This window comes from Rhopalosiphum padi, chromosome 1, assembly GCF_020882245.1.
Source record: "Rhopalosiphum padi isolate XX-2018 chromosome 1, ASM2088224v1, whole genome shotgun sequence".
NCBI classification, from domain to species: domain Eukaryota; kingdom Metazoa; phylum Arthropoda; class Insecta; order Hemiptera; family Aphididae; genus Rhopalosiphum; species Rhopalosiphum padi.
Window position 1 is genome coordinate 27,568,790 of NC_083597.1, and position 21,895 is coordinate 27,590,684.

At 24.6% G+C, this 21,895-nt stretch overlaps 1 protein-coding gene across 1 annotated transcript; it reads right to left on the reverse strand.

The window, feature by feature from the left end:
- Positions 1-315: 315 nt before the first annotated feature.
- Positions 316-21,001, reverse strand: LOC132925254 (uncharacterized). Its single transcript, XM_060989662.1, has 15 exons — positions 20,850-21,001; positions 19,743-19,910; positions 18,702-18,898; positions 17,427-17,556; positions 17,163-17,299; positions 16,960-17,088; positions 14,619-14,696; positions 12,842-13,013; positions 8,390-8,557; positions 7,368-7,564; positions 6,252-6,381; positions 5,988-6,124; positions 5,785-5,913; positions 3,446-3,523; positions 316-1,899 (listed from the first exon to the last, which is right to left on the reverse strand). The coding sequence occupies exons 1-15, from the start codon at positions 20,908-20,910 to the stop codon at positions 1,726-1,728; spliced, it is 2,085 nt and encodes a 694-aa protein (XP_060845645.1). The 5' UTR covers positions 20,911-21,001; the 3' UTR covers positions 316-1,725.
- Positions 21,002-21,895: the final 894 nt, after the last annotated feature.

A 21,895-nucleotide genomic window follows, 5' to 3' on the forward strand; every position in this document is an offset into this window, starting at 1 on the left:
GGCACGTAATTGTAAAACTAACTAACATAACTAACTAACATTCATATTTAATAATTTTTTATTAATTATTTAAATAATATAATTATGATTTCGCGGCGTCCTAGATAGGCAATTTAGCTAATATTTTTTTCTGGTACTTATTATTGTGAGTGTACTTACTATTAAATTGATTATTAATTTTTATAAACAGATAATAGTTATTCAATTCATAAAATATGATACTAGTTAAGTTCCTTGTGTATGTAATATTTTTATTTAAACAACAGCAAAATATACTAATTTATTGTAGGCTGAAGGGCACGTTAAAGAAAAAAGAAAACAATATATATTATTATTTATTAAATAAGATTCATAATAGTCAATTATAATCCGTACTTATTATTAATGCACAATATATTATATTATAGATACAATACATTTCACTAGGAACATTATCTTGCCACTCTCAAGACTATTTGGTACTCTAGTTATACATACGAGTATATAAAAAACAATCGTCGCTAATATAAAAGTTATTTAAAAAACGTAGAGCGAGTGGTCGAAGATTTTCACACATAGCCGGAATATTACTAACTAAATAATAGGCGGATTGGCGGCACAGCGACACTATCGAGATAACTACAATAGTAATAATAATAATAGCCGTTTAGGACATCACGTTAAAATATTAATAGAAATATTTTAAGATAGAGATTAATCATTATAAAATTATTAAAATACATTTAGATTACATGAAGAAATATGTATACATGTTGCGGCTATATACAAATAGAGTTCCAATAAACATTTTTAGGACCAATTAAGTATTTGAGTCTCGTGTAATTTTAAGCACAGCACTAATTTAGTCAACGTTTTAATACTGAGTACCATAAAACTTAAAAAAAATATATCTTAATTCTCTTTTTACCGACTCAAGACTTTAATTATGCTTGTCCCAAATGGAATCATCGCTGATAGACTGGACATAGTGGGTGTCTCGAAGGGGTCAGTCCTCGTCTCCACGACGAGGAATATGTTTTATGATGTAATTCCTAAAATGGACGTACCGGAAAGGATTTAGCTCGTCGGGTTTGCTGACGATCTTCCTCTACTCATTGTTGCACAGAAATCAGATGGTCTGGCTCGTGTGGTCAACCGCACATTGGACGCCATTGGTGCTTGGATGGGTGACCCATTTTTTTATTAGTTATATCATTGATCAATATAAATAATTAATTTGTTTGTATTTTAGGTTAAAATCAAAAGCTGCATGTAATTCTGATTAGTTTTTTGGTAGTTTAGGCATTATTAATGCTTTAACATGATGTTTTTCTGAATTTTTTTTAAGTCATAAGTATTTAATATATCTATTTCAATGTAATAAATAAAAAATATATTATAATTTATGACTAAATTGTACAAAATCATATTAGAAACTAATAATAATAATAATAATAATAATAATAATAATAATAACAAAATAGTTTAGGAAATAATATTGGTTAGTCTAGAATTATTATAAAACTTAAATGTTGGTGAATATTAAGTTATATTTGATTATCTATACAAATACAATATTTTTTCGGATATTCCTAATAGTTCATTAACTACCCCATTCCAAATTAATCCATGCTTATACTTGAACATTTTAATTTTAATATTGAACTTTAGGCATATTTTTCTGGTTAGGTATTTAAATTATACTGCATAGTTTATTGTAGATAAAAATTAATTAAAAATGTTTAATTAAGACTGCGTAATTTGATCTATCTTAGCACACGGTGTAAAACTACTTGATTTCCATCCATTAATAAATATATTTGTCACTGGAAATAGACCACAACCACAAGTGTCATCATGATCATCTGTATCAAGTTGCTGTATTACTATTCCTTTGAAGTGTTTTTTTGCGTAAACACCCTAAAATAAACAACAAAATAATATTTCAAAAAAGTGAAAACGTTGGTACCATTTAGCTGTACATAGGGCGTAGAGTTGGTTACTGTAATAGATGTGCTAAATTTTAATTCAATTAATTGTATGTGTTCTGTTGTTATTATATACTTCATTGTAGTCCAGTACTTTATATCATTATGTACATTTCATAAGAAACCTACCTATATATTTTTTATATTTTTTATACAAATTAAGGATCTACTTATTTGCTTTTTTAAAATATAATTTCAAGAATGAAATAAGAATGATAAAATTATAGGTTGTAAACATTTTCATGACTATTATTTTAAATTTTATTTTTTAGGTATGAATATTAAAAAATGTATGCATTTTTAATTTTTGAGATTAAAATTTATCCAAATTTATTACTAATACTATAAATTATAACATGTATAGAAAACACTAACAAAATCATCGTCATTATAAAATAAATATATTCATTGCTTGTCTCAGAATCTAATGATTGTTATTATTACTATAACTATTATCCACTACTTATTAAAGAAGTAGATAAAACATAGAAACAAATTCAATACTGTTTTTTTCTTTCTTACCTTTATCTGTGTATATCACTGACATGTTCTATAACTATACAAAGAGATCCTGTTTATCAATCAACAAACGGAGACTCTTTCGGACCGGATATGTATTAACAATAGATAAATTTATAGCTTAGCTATGATTATAAGAAAATAACATTGGAAAACAATGAGATTGTTCGTCATGCCCTTAAGCTTTTGCTTTTTTTGCGATAACATTTTCTTCCAAACTCATCCTCCTCTCACGTTAAGTGTAAAAGGTGTCCAAAAAAGAACGTTTTTTTTTTTAATAGGGCGAAATTTTCAGTTGTTGGGTTGGTACGATTGTCTCTGCAAATTGTTTTATCTCAAATACCTGAAGTTTCGTTTGGTATGGTTTGTTTTAGTTTTCAAGTGTTTTGAAGGTGTTACTAACTACCGAAAGATTGCCCATGGAAACGCATATTTTGATAGTTAAAACTCACTATCGAAGAAATCGCCGGACGTCCAAAAAGTAAAAATTATTTTATAGATATATCGATTACTCAAAATATCCTTAAACCAAAATATCCCGCTTAAATAATAATTTAAAAAATTAACCTTTATTATAAAAGTTGCGATAAGAAGTAATGATCAGACTTTATCTAAAGTGAATGTGTGTTATTTTGATAATAGTACGAAAATATAAAAATTTAGATGAGTGAATAAATACTAATATTATGACCAGGATATTATGACGTGTTACCATTAATATTAAGCTATAATCTGTTAATTTAAGTTTTAGTTTATAAATATCCTCCAGCTCTATTCAGTTTCTTTTCTTGAATACAATTCAATTTATTACATTTCATACTTTGTTTTTCACTATTTGAACTACATCTGTATGTATTGCAAGCTTTTTCTGTGACTATTATAAGAGTCCGTCAAATAATCAATCATCGAGGACACAACCATTTACATTTTGCATAATGAGATTATGATAATGTATTTACTTGTTGATATGAAAGTTCAGAAGGATTCGAACACCATGTACTTGTATTTAATGAACTGTCACTGGTACCGTTACAAAGCTGTAATAAAAACGAGATAGTCATTTTTACTAAGAAACACAAAATCATAAAATTTAAAGTCAGAAATATTTAAACCCTTCTTAAAAAATATTTAAAAAAAAATACAGTTATGTGCGGTATTTAAATTAATGTGTTAATTGTTTTTATGTAAAGGATATAAATTAAATCTCATGCTTAGTTCATTAAATTGACAATATTTTTAATTTTAAAGTTTTAATTACTTACTTATTTATAAGTTTTAAAAATAATGATTATTTAATTTTTAAATATTATAACTAATTATCAATTTGTTCTTTATTCAAAAAGTAAAACTAAAAATTTTTATCAAAAATGTTGTTAAAATAAAGTGTGGGTATCGCTTTGCTGTATAGTTAGTAGAAATGGACAGTAGGTCACTATAATGGATATGTTAAATTAGAATGCAATGACAGGTATCAGTGTATACAAAAAACGATTCTGAACGGAGATGATTTGTCAGTCTAGGACGATTAGTAGGGGATATACGTATTTACCTATATTTAAATTGTAATATATTGTTATTTTACTCGATTTAAAAAAAAATTAATTTTATATACATATAAATTTTTTTTCTGGATTGACGTTAGTATTTTTTTTTTACGGTTATTTAAAGAAAAAGGTTCGGAGAACCTTGTGTTTGTTTTTTTAAACCTTAGGTATAAATCACAAAAATTTTATGAATTTTCAACTTCAAAATACCTTGCAAAAGTTTCAAGATGTTGACATATTTCAAAAACATTTCAACTTTGTAGAAAAATCGAAAATTTCAATTATCTTCAAGTAGCTTAAAAAAGTGAAAATATATTGAAAATTTAATTGTAAATATATAACGCGAATATAAACATCTAGTGAAAATTTTAAAATAGTTTGTTTTTGAGTTACAGCAAAATAAAAAATCAATTTTGTCAAAAGATTTTCCTGACACTTTAGAAAACTACTGGAAATTTTTTAACTTTGACTCCCCAAAGTACTAGCTAGATTAATTTTCATTCTCGAAGAGAGGCTGAATTTAAAAATTAAAGCACTATTACTACTTCAAAAAGTGATAGCAAACATAGAAATAAAAACGATTGCAAAGTCAGAGATCGGCATGAAAACTTTCTTGATTTTCAATTTTTAGAAATTTATTAATGGTATGTAATATGTATGTATGATGTATTTCATTTTCAATTTCATTTAGTAAGATAAATCTCTGAAACCGGAGAGCGGATTTTGTTATTTGGGATCTTGTTAGATTCACATTGGCTAGGAGAAGTGTAATAAAGATTTTCAGAACTGTATCTTTTATAATTTATTCACTACAGAGCTCCAAAAAAATAATTAAACCATATTGTATTGGGTGTTTTTAAGTTTTTCAGCATTATAGCTTTGTAGTGAGTTAACAATTGAAGTTAAATTTATGAAAATCTTCATAGCACTTCTCCTAGCCAATGTGAATCTAACAAGACCCCAAATAATAAAATCCGTTCTCCAGTTTCGGTAATCTACCACGCTAAATGAAAATCTAGCAAAAAATAACTATTTACTAAATTAAATAATTTTTTTTGAAAATTTTTAATCACACATTTTGCATTTACTTGATAATTCCTTTTCAATGAGCTATTAACCAGCTTTTTAACTATAATAGTTTCGGAGAAAAGTTAAAAAATAGAAATTTTGGGACTGTTCACGCCGACGTTTTTGTGGATTCAAATTGTTATACCGCTTGGGTATGATATCGGAACTCTTTAATTAATATTTTATGTTAAAGTTAACTTAATTATCCACCTACTCATTACAATTGAGTTAAAATTTTATCATTTAACAATTTAACAAAAATTCTTGAAGTTTTAAAAGTTCAGACTGTTTTCATTTCAATTACCATACTTACTTGATTAAAAATCAAGAAAGTAAAAAAAGCACACATAATTGTAAAATCAATACATTAATCACTCTGTTCAGAATCTAAAATAATATTAAATTATGTAAAAAATATTTAAAAAAAAATGAATGTGAAATTGTTAATATTTTAATGGATATGTAATAGTAAACACTTTTCTTTACATGTTTATTTTTTACGGGAGTGGAATAAGTCTTCTTATAATGTATTCTGATTAAATGTAAAATAACTCGGCACAGTTTGTTCAATTTAAAAAAAATTAAATTATCGTATGAATATTTTAGTAATTCCAGGTTAAGTTGATTCTTAAACATATATTGACTAGCCATCATTAAATAAATATGTAATATAAAATTAATCATACCGTAGAAACTGTTGTAATTCGCTTATTGTTTAAGATTTGACCCTTGGGAAGAATTGCTGATGTTGCTACAAGACAATAAATTTTCGATTGATCCATGGATGAATTAGTTACAGCAGCAGTCACTTGATCCTAATAAAGTTCATAAATAATGTTTTATTTTTAAAAATTGAAACATGTATCTATTTTTAAATATAATTACGTACCATAGTCGTCATATTTGAATTTTTGCTTTCTATTGGAGCTAAACCATATTTATGACCATCTGAATCACAATCGTTTAAGAGTGAAAAATCAATTATATAAATATCAAAAACTTTATTTGTTATTGAAAAATCAAAACCTTAAAGAACATAATTGGAATATAAAAAATAATTTATATACAAAATAAATATATAGAGAATAAAAATAACTTATTGTCATTATAAGTAGCAATATTGATATTACAATATTAGATATAGTTTACTTACACTCAGAATTTGAAAAGTTTTTATAGGACCATGAATCTATTTCTAAACCGAATCTTAGATCACGTTTTACTGATTGTTTGACTTTGGTGACAAAATTAGAAATTTTTTTGGGATAATCTGCAAAGGCATCCTTAAAAATTTACCATTTAATCAAAGTGAGTGTTAGTTTTATGTAATATATTCATATTTAAAAATAAGTATTTATTTAACGCTGCATAGATTTGTTTTTTAACAATGAGTTATAATGATATGATTTAGTGTCGGCCTATTATTTATCATTACTTGATACTCGTGATTAGAGAATTAGAAATAATGGGTACACGGTACACTTAAGGAGTACCAGTGATGCAAAACCAGGTTATGTTCTTAAAGAATTATTTTAAAATATTGATTAAGATAAACTAGAAATATTATTAAATATATTCTGAGTTGTATAATATTCTTATAAAAGAGCTGATCGGAAAATTGATGAAAAATGTCAGTTCTATTTACGGTTATTTTAAACGAACTATTTTATAACTAAAACTTTTAAAATACGAGTTAATAAAAAAATGTGATTGAATTCTAAAACGACTAAATTTCATTGAATATCATCATTGAACTTTATTTTATCAGTCATATAACATATTTTATAATGGTAGATATATCTTAACGACCTCCAAGAAACACCAACTAAACATGACATATTTGACAAATTACAACAATGTATGGACATCCACAACTCAGTTATAAACAGAATAAAGTTCCAAACCTTACCATTATGGAAATGGGAACTAAAATTAAATACTGAACTTCTAAACTTTAATAAATACGAAAGAAAAACCGGAAATAATTACCTCTCAATTTAAAAATATGATTCAAAACACATTCCCTAACTTCACCAAAATATATATGGATGTATCCAAATCTGAGCATAGAGTTTGTTTTGCTATAGTTAAATATACTAAAATCAATATGACTATAATAACATGGGCGGTATTGTAGTAATTGAAAATCTAAGCATTTTTACATCTTTAAAAGGTGATGATACAATAAAAAAATCATATATAATTATTATATTAGAACTTTAAAAGTCTAAAACTATGATTTAATTAAATTATTTTCTATTTTACTTACATAAATAGTAAACATTTTAATGAAAATACCACTAATATTGTATGCATTTAAAAAAGTGACTAATGGATCTATAGTTTTTGTCTGATAATTTGTAGAACTCTCGTCTACTTCAAGTATTGAGGGCCAATTATCAGTATATTGAAACCCAATGCGTGTGTAAACAATTTTGTTAAGTTTAGTCAAGCTCGTTACGATACCTTTAATCATCAAAATTTTAATATAATAAGATACAGTACGTTTATAATATTTAGTATGAATTGATATTTATATTCATAACGATTTTATATATTTTAGACATTTATAACAAACACACACACAATAAACTACTGTACTCATGTTTAGTTTACGTCACTTCTAACCATCAGTATCACTTCCATAGTTTTGTTAAATTAATATTTCAATGGTTCACCAACAGTTTTGATACAGAAAATAATGGCCAAGATCATTATTCATTTGTTTTTTTTTTTTTTTTTTTTAATATATTTTAATATTTTCTTTAGTCGTTGTCTATTTTAAAAAACAAGTTTTGATAAATATTGACAAATAAACATCAAATAATGAATTATTAATTTATTATTGTTAACATTAATGCTTGAGTTATTATGAAATAAGTTACTAGATGTATCTCATAATAGTCATACATATGAATAATCGTTTGTAATACACTCATCTATTCGTCATAATTTGATGTTTAATTTATGGCACAATATTTTAGAACGGTATTCTGTTTTAGATTATAAAAATATTCACATATGTTTTTGTTTACGTATGTTGAAAACAATGTTATAAAATACTCTTAATGTTTTTTAATAAATATGTCGCAACGAAATAACTTCGAAAGTTTGTTATTTGCTAGTTTATTTTTGATTTGTTTTTATAAATAATGGACATTAATAAACAGATTGTTTCATTTGTATAACTATTGAAAAGTATTGCAAACAGGAAATACAAGAGAACAGTAAGACAATGAGACCTATACTATAAACATATTATGTTCGTGTTTTTAAGTTGTTTATAATTACCTTTATTTGATTCCATGAAATGGGAGTCAGTGCCATCATCACGGTCAAAAGCATACTTACCTACAGTAAATATACCACAATCTTCTGGCAAAGTGGATAAATTGAATACAAAAGCACTTAAATAGACTCTTCCAGTTAATATGCAAATTATTTCGCTTGGGCAATCATCTTAAAAGTAAATATTTAATAAATCTATTAAATCATAAAGTGAAAAAAATATTATTTTTAATATTTAAAAAAGCAGCAAGTTGTCTTTAACTACTCTGCTGTGTAGTAACTGTCAGATGTATCTCATCATTGTTTAGGTAAATGTAATCGAAGTGTTAAATTGTAATTCAAAGATAAATAATTCTATACGAAAAATGATTTTGATTGGAGTCGGTCAATCAGTTTATTTCACCAAGAATATTTTATATTATATTTATATTGTTTTTATCAATTATAAATTAATAGCTTAAAATCAATCTAAATATTTTGATAATGTCATTAAGTATTATAAAATATAATCATATAGATAAAAGTTTCAAACATCAATATTTTTGAATTACAACAAAATGCCTATCTAAAATTGCTATTCTCCGTTTCAATATCTATGAATAATTAGTGCAGATGTACTATCAACTTTTTTTTATTCCAATATAAAAAAACTTAAGAGCAGCCTTTTTTTAAAGATTTTAGAGCGAGAATACGTTTTTGAGAGACATTAAACTAAACTAATCTTCAGATTTCTATAATTAACAAAGTTTTTGAATTATGACAAAATATTAATATTGATTTTGTTAAAAATCAGTTTTGCGTAAGAACTCCAGTTTTGATCAAATTGTTATACTAAATTAATGAAATTACTAAAAATTGTTTATTTTTAACCCTATGTAACAACAAGATGCAATTTTGTATTAGAAAAGTCATCGAAGTCGAAGATCGAAGCTTTTTTACTGATTCAAAATATAGCGAACAGATACATAAAATATCACACATCATTGTAAAATCAATTCATAGTTACTCCGCTTAAACTATATTATAACCATTTACCTAACTTATTTAATAATTTTGTAAGTTTTAATACAATTATTACTATTGTATTTCTAATAAAAAAAACTATTTTTTTACCTTGTGTATTCGATGGAAGATACAATGATATACTCGAAACTAGTAATAATATAATTTTCATTTTAACAATTAAATGACATTTTCGATATATTGTTTCTACTTAAAGTGGTAATAATCAATTACTCTTGCGAAATTATATTTTATTGTAAAAAAAAATTTTAAATGATGTATTTACTTTTATTTATTATTTATTAATTGTTTAATTAATATTGTTATTAATTAAAACAAATAATTTGAACATTTGTAATGTACATTTATTAAAAATAAATAAATATCATGGTATGAAATTATATTGCACATGAGTAAATAAGAAATTATAACAAAATGGTAACAATATATTAATATAATAAATTATAAACAATCTAACTTTTAGATGAAATATTTCAATACTTTTTTTTTAATTTTTATTATTAAATTTTAGATAAATTGTTTTATTATTTCGATTTTAAATGTATCATTAGCATTGTTAATAATATCATTTATAATAAAAGAGTCCGGATTTTTATGCAAAAACATATTTTTAACAAGCGTATGCTGTTTGATGGGAGTAAGAAATGTTTGCATTTGATAACCTGTAGAATCTGTCAAAAACAGTTTTTTTTTCTTATTAGTGCATATTTTGACTTCAGAGAATATCTCAGAATATTTTAGTTTATGGTACATATTATTATAGAATATTTTAGCATATTTCCGTAATATTGCATTATATTAAAGGATATTCAGCATATATAAGACAATAATGTAACATAAGATATATATAATTATATAAATAATGATAAATTATAAATTCATAATCATCATATTCAATCATATTGCTTTTTTTTTTTTTACTTATTAGTTAGTATTATCAATAATTTTCAGAATATTTTGAGTATATTAAAAATATTTTTGGGAATATTTCATCAATTATAGCTGCATATAAACATTATATTTCAAACGTTTTAACAGAATATAAATCCGGACTCTAATAATAACTGAATGTGCTGTGTGCCTGTGTGTTTCATTTTTATTTTTATTAATTTAAAAATATAAAAATGAGTTAAAATTATGTTAAACCATTTATTTTAGTTATTGAGTGGAGTGATTCAATTTTGAGTTTTCAATGCGTGTATTTAAAAAAAAATGTTTTTATTTATTTAATTTTGTGTATGTTACATTTTTGAGCAGTAAAAATGCTTGAGAATTTTGGTATAGAAAAGTAGGAATCTAGTTAGTATTGTTGAAGGGGAGGGATTCAAAAGTGAAAAATTCTAAGTACGCTTCTTAATAAATATGAATGTATGTAATAATTTTGATGTAAAATCAGTTTTCGACAAAATCGATTTTGATACTAGTTAAGTTCCTTGTGTATGTAATATTTTTATTTAAACAATAGCAAAATATACTAATTTATTGTAGGCTGAAGGGCACGTAAAAGAAAAAAGAAATCAATATATATTATTATTTATTAAATAAGATTCATAATAGTCAATTATAATCCGTACTTATAATTAATGCACAATATATTATATTATAGATACAATACATTTCACTAGGAACAGTATCTTGCCACTCTCAAGACTATTTGGTACTCTATTTATACATACGAGTATATAAAAAACAATCGTCACTAATATAAAAGTTACTAAAAACGTAGAGTGAGTGGTCAAAGATTTTCAGACATAGCCGGAATATTACTATCTAAATAATAGGAGGATTGGCGGCTCAGCGATACTATCGAGATAACTACAATAGTAATAATAATAATAATAGCCGTTTAGGACATCACGTTAAAATATTAATAGAAATATTTTAAGATAGATATTAATCATTATAAAATTATTAAAACACATTTAGATTACATGAAAAAATATGTATACATGTTGCGGCTATATACAAACGGAGTTCCAATAAAAATTTTTAGGACCAATTGAGTATTTGAGTCTCATGGAATTTTAAGCACAGCACTAATTTAGTCAACGTTTTAATACTTAGTCCCATAAAACTTAAAAAAAATATATCTTAATTCTCTTTTTTACCGACTCAGGACTTTCCGTACCAAAAAATGCTACAGATAATACAAAAAATATAACTGAAATTAGAGGTTGTTATATAATTAATGCTAGAAATTATATCTATAACAAATAAAAAGAAACCGAAGAACAAATACAGCGGCTGCAATCAAAGAAAATAACACGATTGGAATACATACAATATTTATCACATACATTTTTACCAATACAAAAAATGTAAATTTACCTCAACCTATATTCATTTATTTATACACAATTAAAATTAAAATTATAAATATTAGGTATATTTTATCCATACATTATCATATTATAAAACTACTTCTAATTTCAAAGTTTTTAGTTTTGTATTTATTAAATAGACCAAATGATTGGAATTTCTTTAATTATGCTTGTCCCAAATGAAATCTGTCAACCCTAGGTTGTGCTGATAGGTGTATTGGGAGGCCCTTGACGACTACTCTAGTAGTGACCATAACTACATCGTATTTAGCATTATCCCCTACTCGCGAGCTTATAACGATGATAATGATAGGACGGGTGACCAACTTAGATGGCCTTCACGCAAGTATGACTATGATGGCCTCTCCTGGGTACGCCATTGATTCACACGTAATACATTTTTTTAAATTAATAGCACATGCAAATATTATTTTTTTATTAGTGTCATCATTGATCAATATAAATAATTAATTTGTTTGTATCTGATGTTAAAATCAAAAGCTGCATGTAATTCTGATAAGTTTTTTGGTAGTTTAGGCATTATTAATGCTCTAACATGATGTTTATTTTTCTGAATAGTTTTAAGTCATAAGTATTTAATGTATCTACTTCAATGTAATAAATAAAAAATATATTATAATTTATGACTAAATTGTACAAAATCATATTAGAAACAAATAATAATAATAATAAAAAAATAGTTTAGGAAATAATATTGGTTAGTCTAGAATTATTATAAAACTTAAATGTTGGTGAATATTAAATTATATTTGATTATCTATACAAATACAATATTTTTTCGGATACTGCTAATAGTTCATTAACTCCCCTCTCCCAAATTAATCCATGCTTATACTTGAAAATTTTAATTTTAATATTGAACTTTAGGCATATTTTTCTGGTTAGGTATTTTTAGGCATAGTTTAATGTAGATAAAAGTTATAATTTTTGAACAGAAGTACACATTATAATAGAAGTAGCTAGATACATTAAAATTTTTAATGATTTAAACACCATTATTTATGAACATTTAGTAAGAATATTGATGAATATCAATTTATTATTAATACTGTATAGCGTAAAAGTTATAGTTTTTTATATATTTTTAATTAAGACTGCGTAATTTGATCTATCTTAGCACACGGTGAAAAACTACTTGATTTCCATCCATTAATAAATATATTTGTCACTGGAAATAGACCACAACCACAAGTGTCATCGTGATCATCTGTATCAAGTTGCTGTATTACTATTCCTTTGTAGTGTTTTTTTGCGTAACCACCCTAAAATAAACAACAAAATAATATTTCAAAAAAGTGAAAAAGTTAGTACCATTTAGCTGTAAATTGGACGTAGAGTTGGTTACTGTAATAGATGTGCTAAATTTTAATTCAATTAATTGTATCTGTTCTGTTATATAAAGAACTATAGGTTGTAAAAATTTTCATGACTATTGTTTTAAATTTTATTTCTTAGGTATAAATATTAAGAAATGTATGCATTTTTAATTTTCGAGATTAAAATTTATCCAAATTTATTACTACATATAAGCTTTTATAAAAAATATCGTGAATAAAACTAATCTAAAAAAAAGGTTCCACTAATAGCTCAAAAATAATTTAAATATTTCAAAATTATATCATGTATAGGAAACACTAACAAAAACATCGTCATTATAAAATAAATATATTCATTGCTCGTCTCAGAATCTAATGATTGTTATTATTGCTATAACTATTATCCACTACTTATTAAAGAAGTAGATAAAACATAGAAACAAATTCAATACTGTTTTTTTCTTTCTTACCTTTATCTGTATATATCACTGACATGTTCTATAACTATACAAAGAGATCCTGTTTATCAATCAACAAACGGAGACTCTTTCGGACCGGATATGTATTAACAATTGATAAATTTATAGCTTAGCTATGATTATAAGAAAAAAACATTGGAAAACAGTAAGATTGTTCGTCATGCCCTCAAGCTTTTGCTTTTTTTGCGATAACATTTTCTTCCAAACTCATCCTCCTCTCACGTTAAGTGTAAAAGGTTTTCAAAAAAGAACGTTTTTTTTTTTAATAGGGCGAAATTTTCAGTTGTTGGGTTGGTACGATTGTCTCTGCAAATTTTTTTATCTCAAATACCTGAAGTATTGTTTGTTATGGTTTGTTTTCGTTTTCGAGTGTTTTGAAGGTATTAATAACTACGGAAAGATTGCCCATGGAAACGCATATTTTGATAGTTAAAACTCACTATAAATACAGTGAATGTTTCGCGAATACGCATAGAAAATGTTAGTGTTTCCATAATGCATCAAATGTAACCATGATTCATTGAATAATTGGTCGTTTTTAGGAATCAGATACGGTGGAAATCGAAAAAATCGCCAGACGTCCGAAAACTAAAAATTATTTTATAGATACGAGTATATCGATTACTCAAAATATCCCTAAACCAAAATATCCCGCTTAAATAATTATTTAAAAAATTAACCTTTATTATAAAAGTTGCGATAAGAAGTAATAATCTAACTTTATCTAAAGTGAATGTGTGTTATTTTGATAATGGTACGAAAATATAAAAATTTAGATGAGTGAATAAATACTAATATTATGACCAGGATATTATGACGTGTCACCATTAATATTAAGCTATAATCTGTTAATTTAAGTTTTAGTTTATAAATATCCTCCAGCTCTATTCATTTTCTTTTCTTCAATACAATTCAATTTATTACATTTCACACTTTGTTTTTCACTATTTGAACTACATCTGTATGTATTGCAAGCTTTTTCTGTGACTATTATAAGAGTCCGTCAAATAATCAATCATCGAGGACACAACCATTTACATTTTGCATAATGAGATTATGATAATGTATTTACTTGTTGATATGAAAGTTCAGAAGGATTCGAACACCATGTACTTGTATTTAATGAACTGTCACTGGTACCGTTACAAAGCTGTAATAAAAACGAGATAGTCATTTTTACTAAGAAACACAAAATCATAAAATTTAAAGTCAGAAATATTTAAACCCTTCTTAAAAAATATTTAAAAAAAAATACAGTTATGTGTGGTATTTAAATTAATGTGTTAATTGTTTTTATGTAAAGGATATAAATTAAATCTCATGCTTAGTTCATTAAATTGACAATATTTTTAATTTTAAAGTTTTAATTACTTACTTATTTATAAGTTTTAAAAATAATGATTATTTAATTTTTAAATATTATAACTAATTATCAATTTGTTCTTTATTCAAAAAGTAAAACTAAAAATTTTTATCAAAAATGTTGTTAAAATAAAGTGTGGGTATCGCTTTGCTGTATAGTTAGTAGAAATGGACAGTAGGTCACTATAATGGATATGTTAAATTAGAATGCAATGACAGGTATCAGTGTATACAAAAAACGATTCTGAACGGAGATGATTTGTCAGTCTAGGACGATTAGTAGGGGATATACGTATTTACCTATATTTAAATTGTAATATATTGTTATTTTACTCGATTTAAAAAAAAATTAATTTTATATACATATAAATTTTTTTTCTGGATTGACGTTAGTATTTTTTTTTTACGGTTATTTAAAGAAAAAGGTTCGGAGAACCTTGTGTTTGTTTTTTTAAACCTTAGGTATAAATCACAAAAATTTTATGAATTTTCAACTTCAAAATACCTTGCAAAAGTTTCAAGATGTTGACATATTTCAAAAACATTTCAACTTTGTAGAAAAATCGAAAATTTCAATTATCTTCAAGTAGCTTAAAAAAGTGAAAATATATTGAAAATTTAATTGTAAATATATAACGCGAATATAAACATCTAGTGAAAATTTTAAAATAGTTTGTTTTTGAGTTACAGCAAAATAAAAAATCAATTTTGTCAAAAGATTTTCCTGACACTTTAGAAAACTACTGGAAATTTTTTAACTTTGACTCCCCAAAGTACTAGCTAGATTAATTTTCATTCTCGAAGAGAGGCTGAATTTAAAAATTAAAGCACTATTACTACTTCAAAAAGTGATAGCAAACATAGAAATAAAAACGATTGCAAAGTCAGAGATCGGCATGAAAACTTTCTTGATTTTCAATTTTTAGAAATTTATTAATGGTATGTAATATGTATGTATGATGTATTTCATTTTCAATTTCATTTAGTAAGATAAATCTCTGAAACCGGAGAGCGGATTTTGTTATTTGGGATCTTGTTAGATTCACATTGGCTAGGAGAAGTGTAATGAAGATTTTCAGAACTGTATCTTTTATAATTTATTCACTACAGAGCTCCAAAAAAAAAAATTAAACCATATTGTATTGGGTGTTTTTAAGTTTTTCAGCATTATAGCTTTGTAGTGAGTTAACAATTGAAGTTAAATTTATGAAAATCTTCATAGCACTTCTCCTAGCCAATGTGAATCTAACAAGACCCCAAATAATAAAATACGTTCTCCAGTTTCGGTAATCTACCACGCTAAATGAAAATCTAGCAAAAATTAACTATTTACTAAATTAAATAATTTTTTTTGAAAATTTTTAATCTCACATTTTGTATCTACTTGATAATTCTTTTCAAATGAGGTATCAACCAGCTTTTTAACTATAATAGTTTCGGAGAAAAGTTAAAAAATAGAAATTTTGGGACTGTTCACGCCGACGTTTTTGTGGATTCAAATTGTTATACCGCTTGGGTATGATATCGGATCTCTTTAATTAATATTTTATGTTAAAGTTAACTTAATTATCCACCTACTCATTACAATTGAGTTAAAATTTTATCATTTTTTTATTTTACAAAAATTCTAGAAGATTTAAAAGTTAAGACTGTTTTCATTTCAATTACCATACTTACTTGATTAAAAGTCAAGAAAGTAAAAAAAAACACACATAATTATAAGATCAATACATTAATCACTCTGTTAAGAATCTAAAATAAAATTAAATTATGTAAAAAATATTTAAAAAAACATGAATGTGAAATTGTTAATATTTTAATGGATATGTAATAGTAAACACTTTTCTTTACATGTTTATTTTTTACGGGAGTGGAATAAGTCTTCTTATAATGTATTCTGATTAAATGTAAAATAACTCGGCACAGTTTGTTCAATTTAAAAAAAATTAAATTATCGTATGAATATTTTAGTAATTCCAGGTTAAGTTGATTCTTAAACATATATTGACTAGCCATCATTAAATAAATATGTAATATAAAATTAATCATACCGTAGAAACTGTTGTAATTCGCTTTTTGTTTAAGATTTGACCCTCGGGAAGAATTGCTGATGTTGCTACAAGACAATAAATTTTCGATTGATCCATGGATGAATTAGTTACAGCAGCAGTCACTTGATCCTAATAAAGTTCATAAATAATGTTTTATTTTTAAAAATTGAAACATGTAACTATTTTTAAATATAATTACGTACCATAGTCGTCATATTTGGTTTTTTGCATTCTATTGGAGCTAAACCATATTTATGACCATCTGAATCACATTCGTTTAAGAGTGAAAAATCAATTATATAAATATCCAACACTTTATTTGTTATTGAAAAATCAAAATCTTGAAGAACATAATTGGAATATAAAAAATAATTTATATACAGAATAAATATATAGAGAATAAAAATAACTTATTGTCATTATAAGTAGCAATATTGATATTACTATATTAGATATAGTTTACTTACACTCAGAAATTGAAAAGTTTTTATAGGTCGATGAATCTACTTCTAAACCGAATTTTAGATCACGTTTTACTGATTGTTTGACTTTGGTGACAAAAGTAGAAATTTTTTTGGGATAATCTGCATAGCCATCCTTAAAAATTTACCATTTAATCAAAATAAGTGTTAGTTTTATGTAATATATTCATATTTAAAAATAAGTATTTATTTAACGCTGCATAGATTTTTTTTTTAACAATGAGTTACAATGATATGATTTAGTGTCACAGGACATGGCCTATCATTTATCATTACTTGATACTAGTGATTAGAGAATTATATTATTGCAGTAATGCAAAACCAGGTTATGTTCTTAAAGAATTATTTTAAAATACTTATTAAGATAAGCTAGAAATATTATTAAATATTTTCTGAGTGTATAATATTCTTATAAAAGAGCTGATCGGAAAATTGATGAAAAATGTCAGTTCTGTTTACGGTTATTTTAAACGAACTATTTTATAACTAAAACTTTTAAAATACAAGTTAATAAAAAAATGTTATTGAATTCTAAAACGACTAAATTTCATTGAATATCATCATTGAACTTTATTTTATCAGTCATATAACATATTTTATATTATTTTAACGACATAAAAAATTAAATTAACAAAAAATTTCTTGCATCTTGGCTAAACCACTGGAACTCAATACCATCATCCAACAAACTTAAAGAAATAGAAAAAACAATCAAAAGATGACACATTCCTATCTTTTTCTACAGACGTCAAGACATCGCAATCAGTCGAGTCAGCATTGGACACTCCTTCCATACATATACGTATTTAATTAACAAAAAGCCTCAACTAATATGCGACAAAACATCAAACACATATTAGACATATTGCAACAATACTCATCAACATGCAACTACGCAACAGCTTAAACACGCCACTTCACATAGTAGGAGCACTTGATGAAGACCAAGCCTCTAGAATCATCGAATTCTTAAGTACCACAAAACTTATTAAAAAATTGTAAAATAATAATAAAAAATGAACGTAAAAATTATTTAAATGTAATACCTAATTTTAAGACTATCATTTAAATTGAAAATGAAATCTAAACTAAAATCAATTTGACTATAATAACATGGGCGGTATTCTAGTAATTGAAAATCTAAGCATTTTTACATCTATAAAAGTTGATGATACAAAAAAATATCATATATAATTATTATATTAGAACTTTAAAAGTTTAAAACTATGATTTAATTAAATTATTTTCTATTTTACTTACATAAATGGTATCCATATTAATGAAAATACCACTAATATTGAATGCATTTAAAAAAGTGACTAATGGATCTATTGTTTCTGACTGATAATTTGTAGAACTCTCGTCTGCTTCAAATATTGAGGGCCAATTATCAGTATATTGGAACCCAATGCGCGTGTAAACAATTTTGTTAAGTTTAGTCAAGCTCTTTACGACACCTTTAATCATCAAAATTGTAATATAATAAGATACAGTATGTTTATAATATTTAGTATGAATTGATATTTATAAATTACGGTTTTATATATTTTTGACATTTATAACACACACACACACACACACACACACACACACACACACAATAAACTACTGTACTCGTGTTTAGTTTACGTCACTTCTAACCATCAATATCACTTCCATATTTTTGTTAAATTAATATTTCAATGGTTCACCAACAGTAATGATACAGAAAATAATAGCAATGATCATTATTCATTTGTCGTTTTTTTTTTTAAATATATTTTAATATTTTCATTAGCCGTTGTTTTTTTTAAAAAACAAGTTTTGATAGATATTGACTAATGAACATCAAATAATGAATTATTAATTTATTATTGTTAACATTAATGCTTGAGTTATTATGAAATAAGTTACTAGATGTAACTCATAATAGTCATACATATGAATTATCGTTTGTAATACACTCATCTATTCGTCATAATTTGATGTTTAATTTATGGCACAATATTTAAGAACAGTATTTAGGTTTTAGATTATAAAAATATTCACATACGTTTTCGTTTAAGTATGTTGAAAATAATGTTATAAAATACTCTTAATGTTTTTTAAATAAATATGTCGCAACGAAATGTTTTCGAAAGTTTGTTCTTTGCTAGTTTATTTTTGTTTTGTTTTTATAAATAATGGATATTAATAAACAGATTGTTTCATATGTATAACCATTGAAAAGTATTGCAAACAGAAAATACAAGAGAACAGTAAGACAATGAGACCTATACTATAAACATATTATGTTCGTGTATTTAAGTTGTTTATAATTACCTTTATCTGATTCCATGAAATGGGAATTAGTGCCATCATCACGGTCAAAAGCATAATTACCTACGGTAAATATACCACAATCTTCTGGCAAAGTGGATACATTGAATTTAAAAGTACTTAACCCGATTCTTCCAGTTATTATGCAAATTATATCGCTTGGGCAATCATCTTAAAAATAAATATTCAATAAATCCATTAAATCATAAAATGAAAAAAATATTATTTTTAATATATAAAAAAAGAGCAAGTTGTCTTTAACTACTCTGCTGTGTAGTAGCTGTCAGATGTATCTAATCATTGTTTAGGTAAATGTAATCGAAGTGTTAAATTGTAATTCAAAGATAAATAATTCTATACGAAAAATGATTTTGATTGGAGTCGGTCAATCAGCTTATTTCACCAACTATATTTTATATTATATTTATATTGTTTTTATCAATTATAAATTAATAGCTTAAAATCAATCTAAATATTTTGATAATGTCATTAAGTATTATAAAATATAATCATATAGATAAAAGTTTCAAACATCAATATTTTTGAATTACAACAAAATGCCTATCTAAAATTGTTATTCTCCGTTTAAATATCCATGAAAATTAGTGCAGATGTACTCTCAACTTTTTTTTATTCCAATATAAAAAAACTTAGGAGCAGCCTTTTTTTAAGATTTTTGAGCGAGAATACGTTTTTGAGAGACATTAAACTGAACTAAATTTTAGATGTCTATAAATAACATAGTTTTTGAATTATGACAAAATATTAATATTGATTGTGTTAAAAATCAGTTTTGTGTAAGAACTCCAGTTTTGATAAAATTGTTATACTAAATTGTTGAAATTACTAAAAATTGTTTATTTTTAACCCCATGTAACAACTAGATTCAATTTTGTATTAGAAAAGTCATTGATGTCGAAAATCGAAGCTTTTTAATGCTTCAAAATATAGCGAACTGATACATAAAATATCACACATCATTGTAAAATCAATTGATAGTTACTCCGCTTAAACTATATTATAACCATTTACCTAACTTATTTAATAATTTTGAAAGTTTTAGTACAATTAAGAATATTGCATTTCTAATAAAAAAAACTATTTATTTACCTTGTGTATTCGATGGAAGATACAATGATATACTCAAAACTAGTAATAATATAATTTTCATTTTAACAATTAAATAAAATTTTCAATATATTTTTCTACTGAAAGTGGTAATAATCAATTACTCTTGCGAAATTATATTTTATTGTAAAAACAATTTTAAATGATGTATTTAATTTAATTTATTATTTATTAATTATTTAATTAATATTGTTATCAATTAAAACAAATAATTTGAACATTTGTAATGTACATTTATTAAAAATAAATAAATATCATGGTATGAAATTATATTGCACATGAGTAAATAAGAAATTATAAAAAAATGGTAACAATATATTAATATAATAAATTATAAACAATCTAACTTTTAGATGAAATATTTCAATACTTTTTTTTTTAATTTTTATTATTAAATTTTAGATAAATTATTTTATTATTTCGATTTTAAATGTATCATCAGCATTGTTAATAATATCATTTATAATAACTAGAGTCCGGATTTTTATGCAAAAACATATTTTTAACAAGCGTATGCTGTTTGATGGGAGTAAGAAATGTTTGCATTTGATAATCTGTAGAATCTGTCAAAAACAGTTTTTTTTCATATTAGTGCATATTTTGACTTCAGAGAATATCTCAGAATATTTTAGTTTATAGTACATATTATAGAATATTTTAGCATATTTCCGTAATATTGCATTATATTAAAGGATATTCAGCATATATAAGACAATAATGTAACATAAGATATATAATTATATAAATAATGATAAATTATAAATTCATAATCATCAACTGAAATTAGAGGTTGTTATATAATTAATGCTAGAAATTATATCTTTAACAAATAAAAAGAAACCGAAGAACAAATACAGCGGCTGCAATCAAAGAAAATAACACGATTGGAATACATACCATATTTATCATATACATTTTAACCAATACAAAAAATGTAAATTTACCTCAACCTATATGCATTTATTTATATACAATAAAAATAAAAATTATAAATATTAGGTATATTTTATCCATTCATTATCATATTA

What these genes read in the sequence shown, in the direction of transcription:
- LOC132925254 (XM_060989662.1), bottom strand. Translation starts at nt 20,910, where the DNA reads ATGAAAATTATATTATTACTAGTTTTGAGTATATCATTGTATCTTCCA. An exon ending in GAATTACAACAGTTTCTACG is followed by an intron (nt 14,697 to 16,959) that starts GTATGATTAATT and finishes TTTTTATTACAG; the next exon opens with CTTTGTAACGGTACCAGTGA. An exon ending in TTTCATGGAATCAAATAAAG is followed by an intron (nt 7,565 to 8,389) that starts GTAATTATAAAC and finishes TGATGATTAAAG; the next exon opens with GTATCGTAACGAGCTTGACT.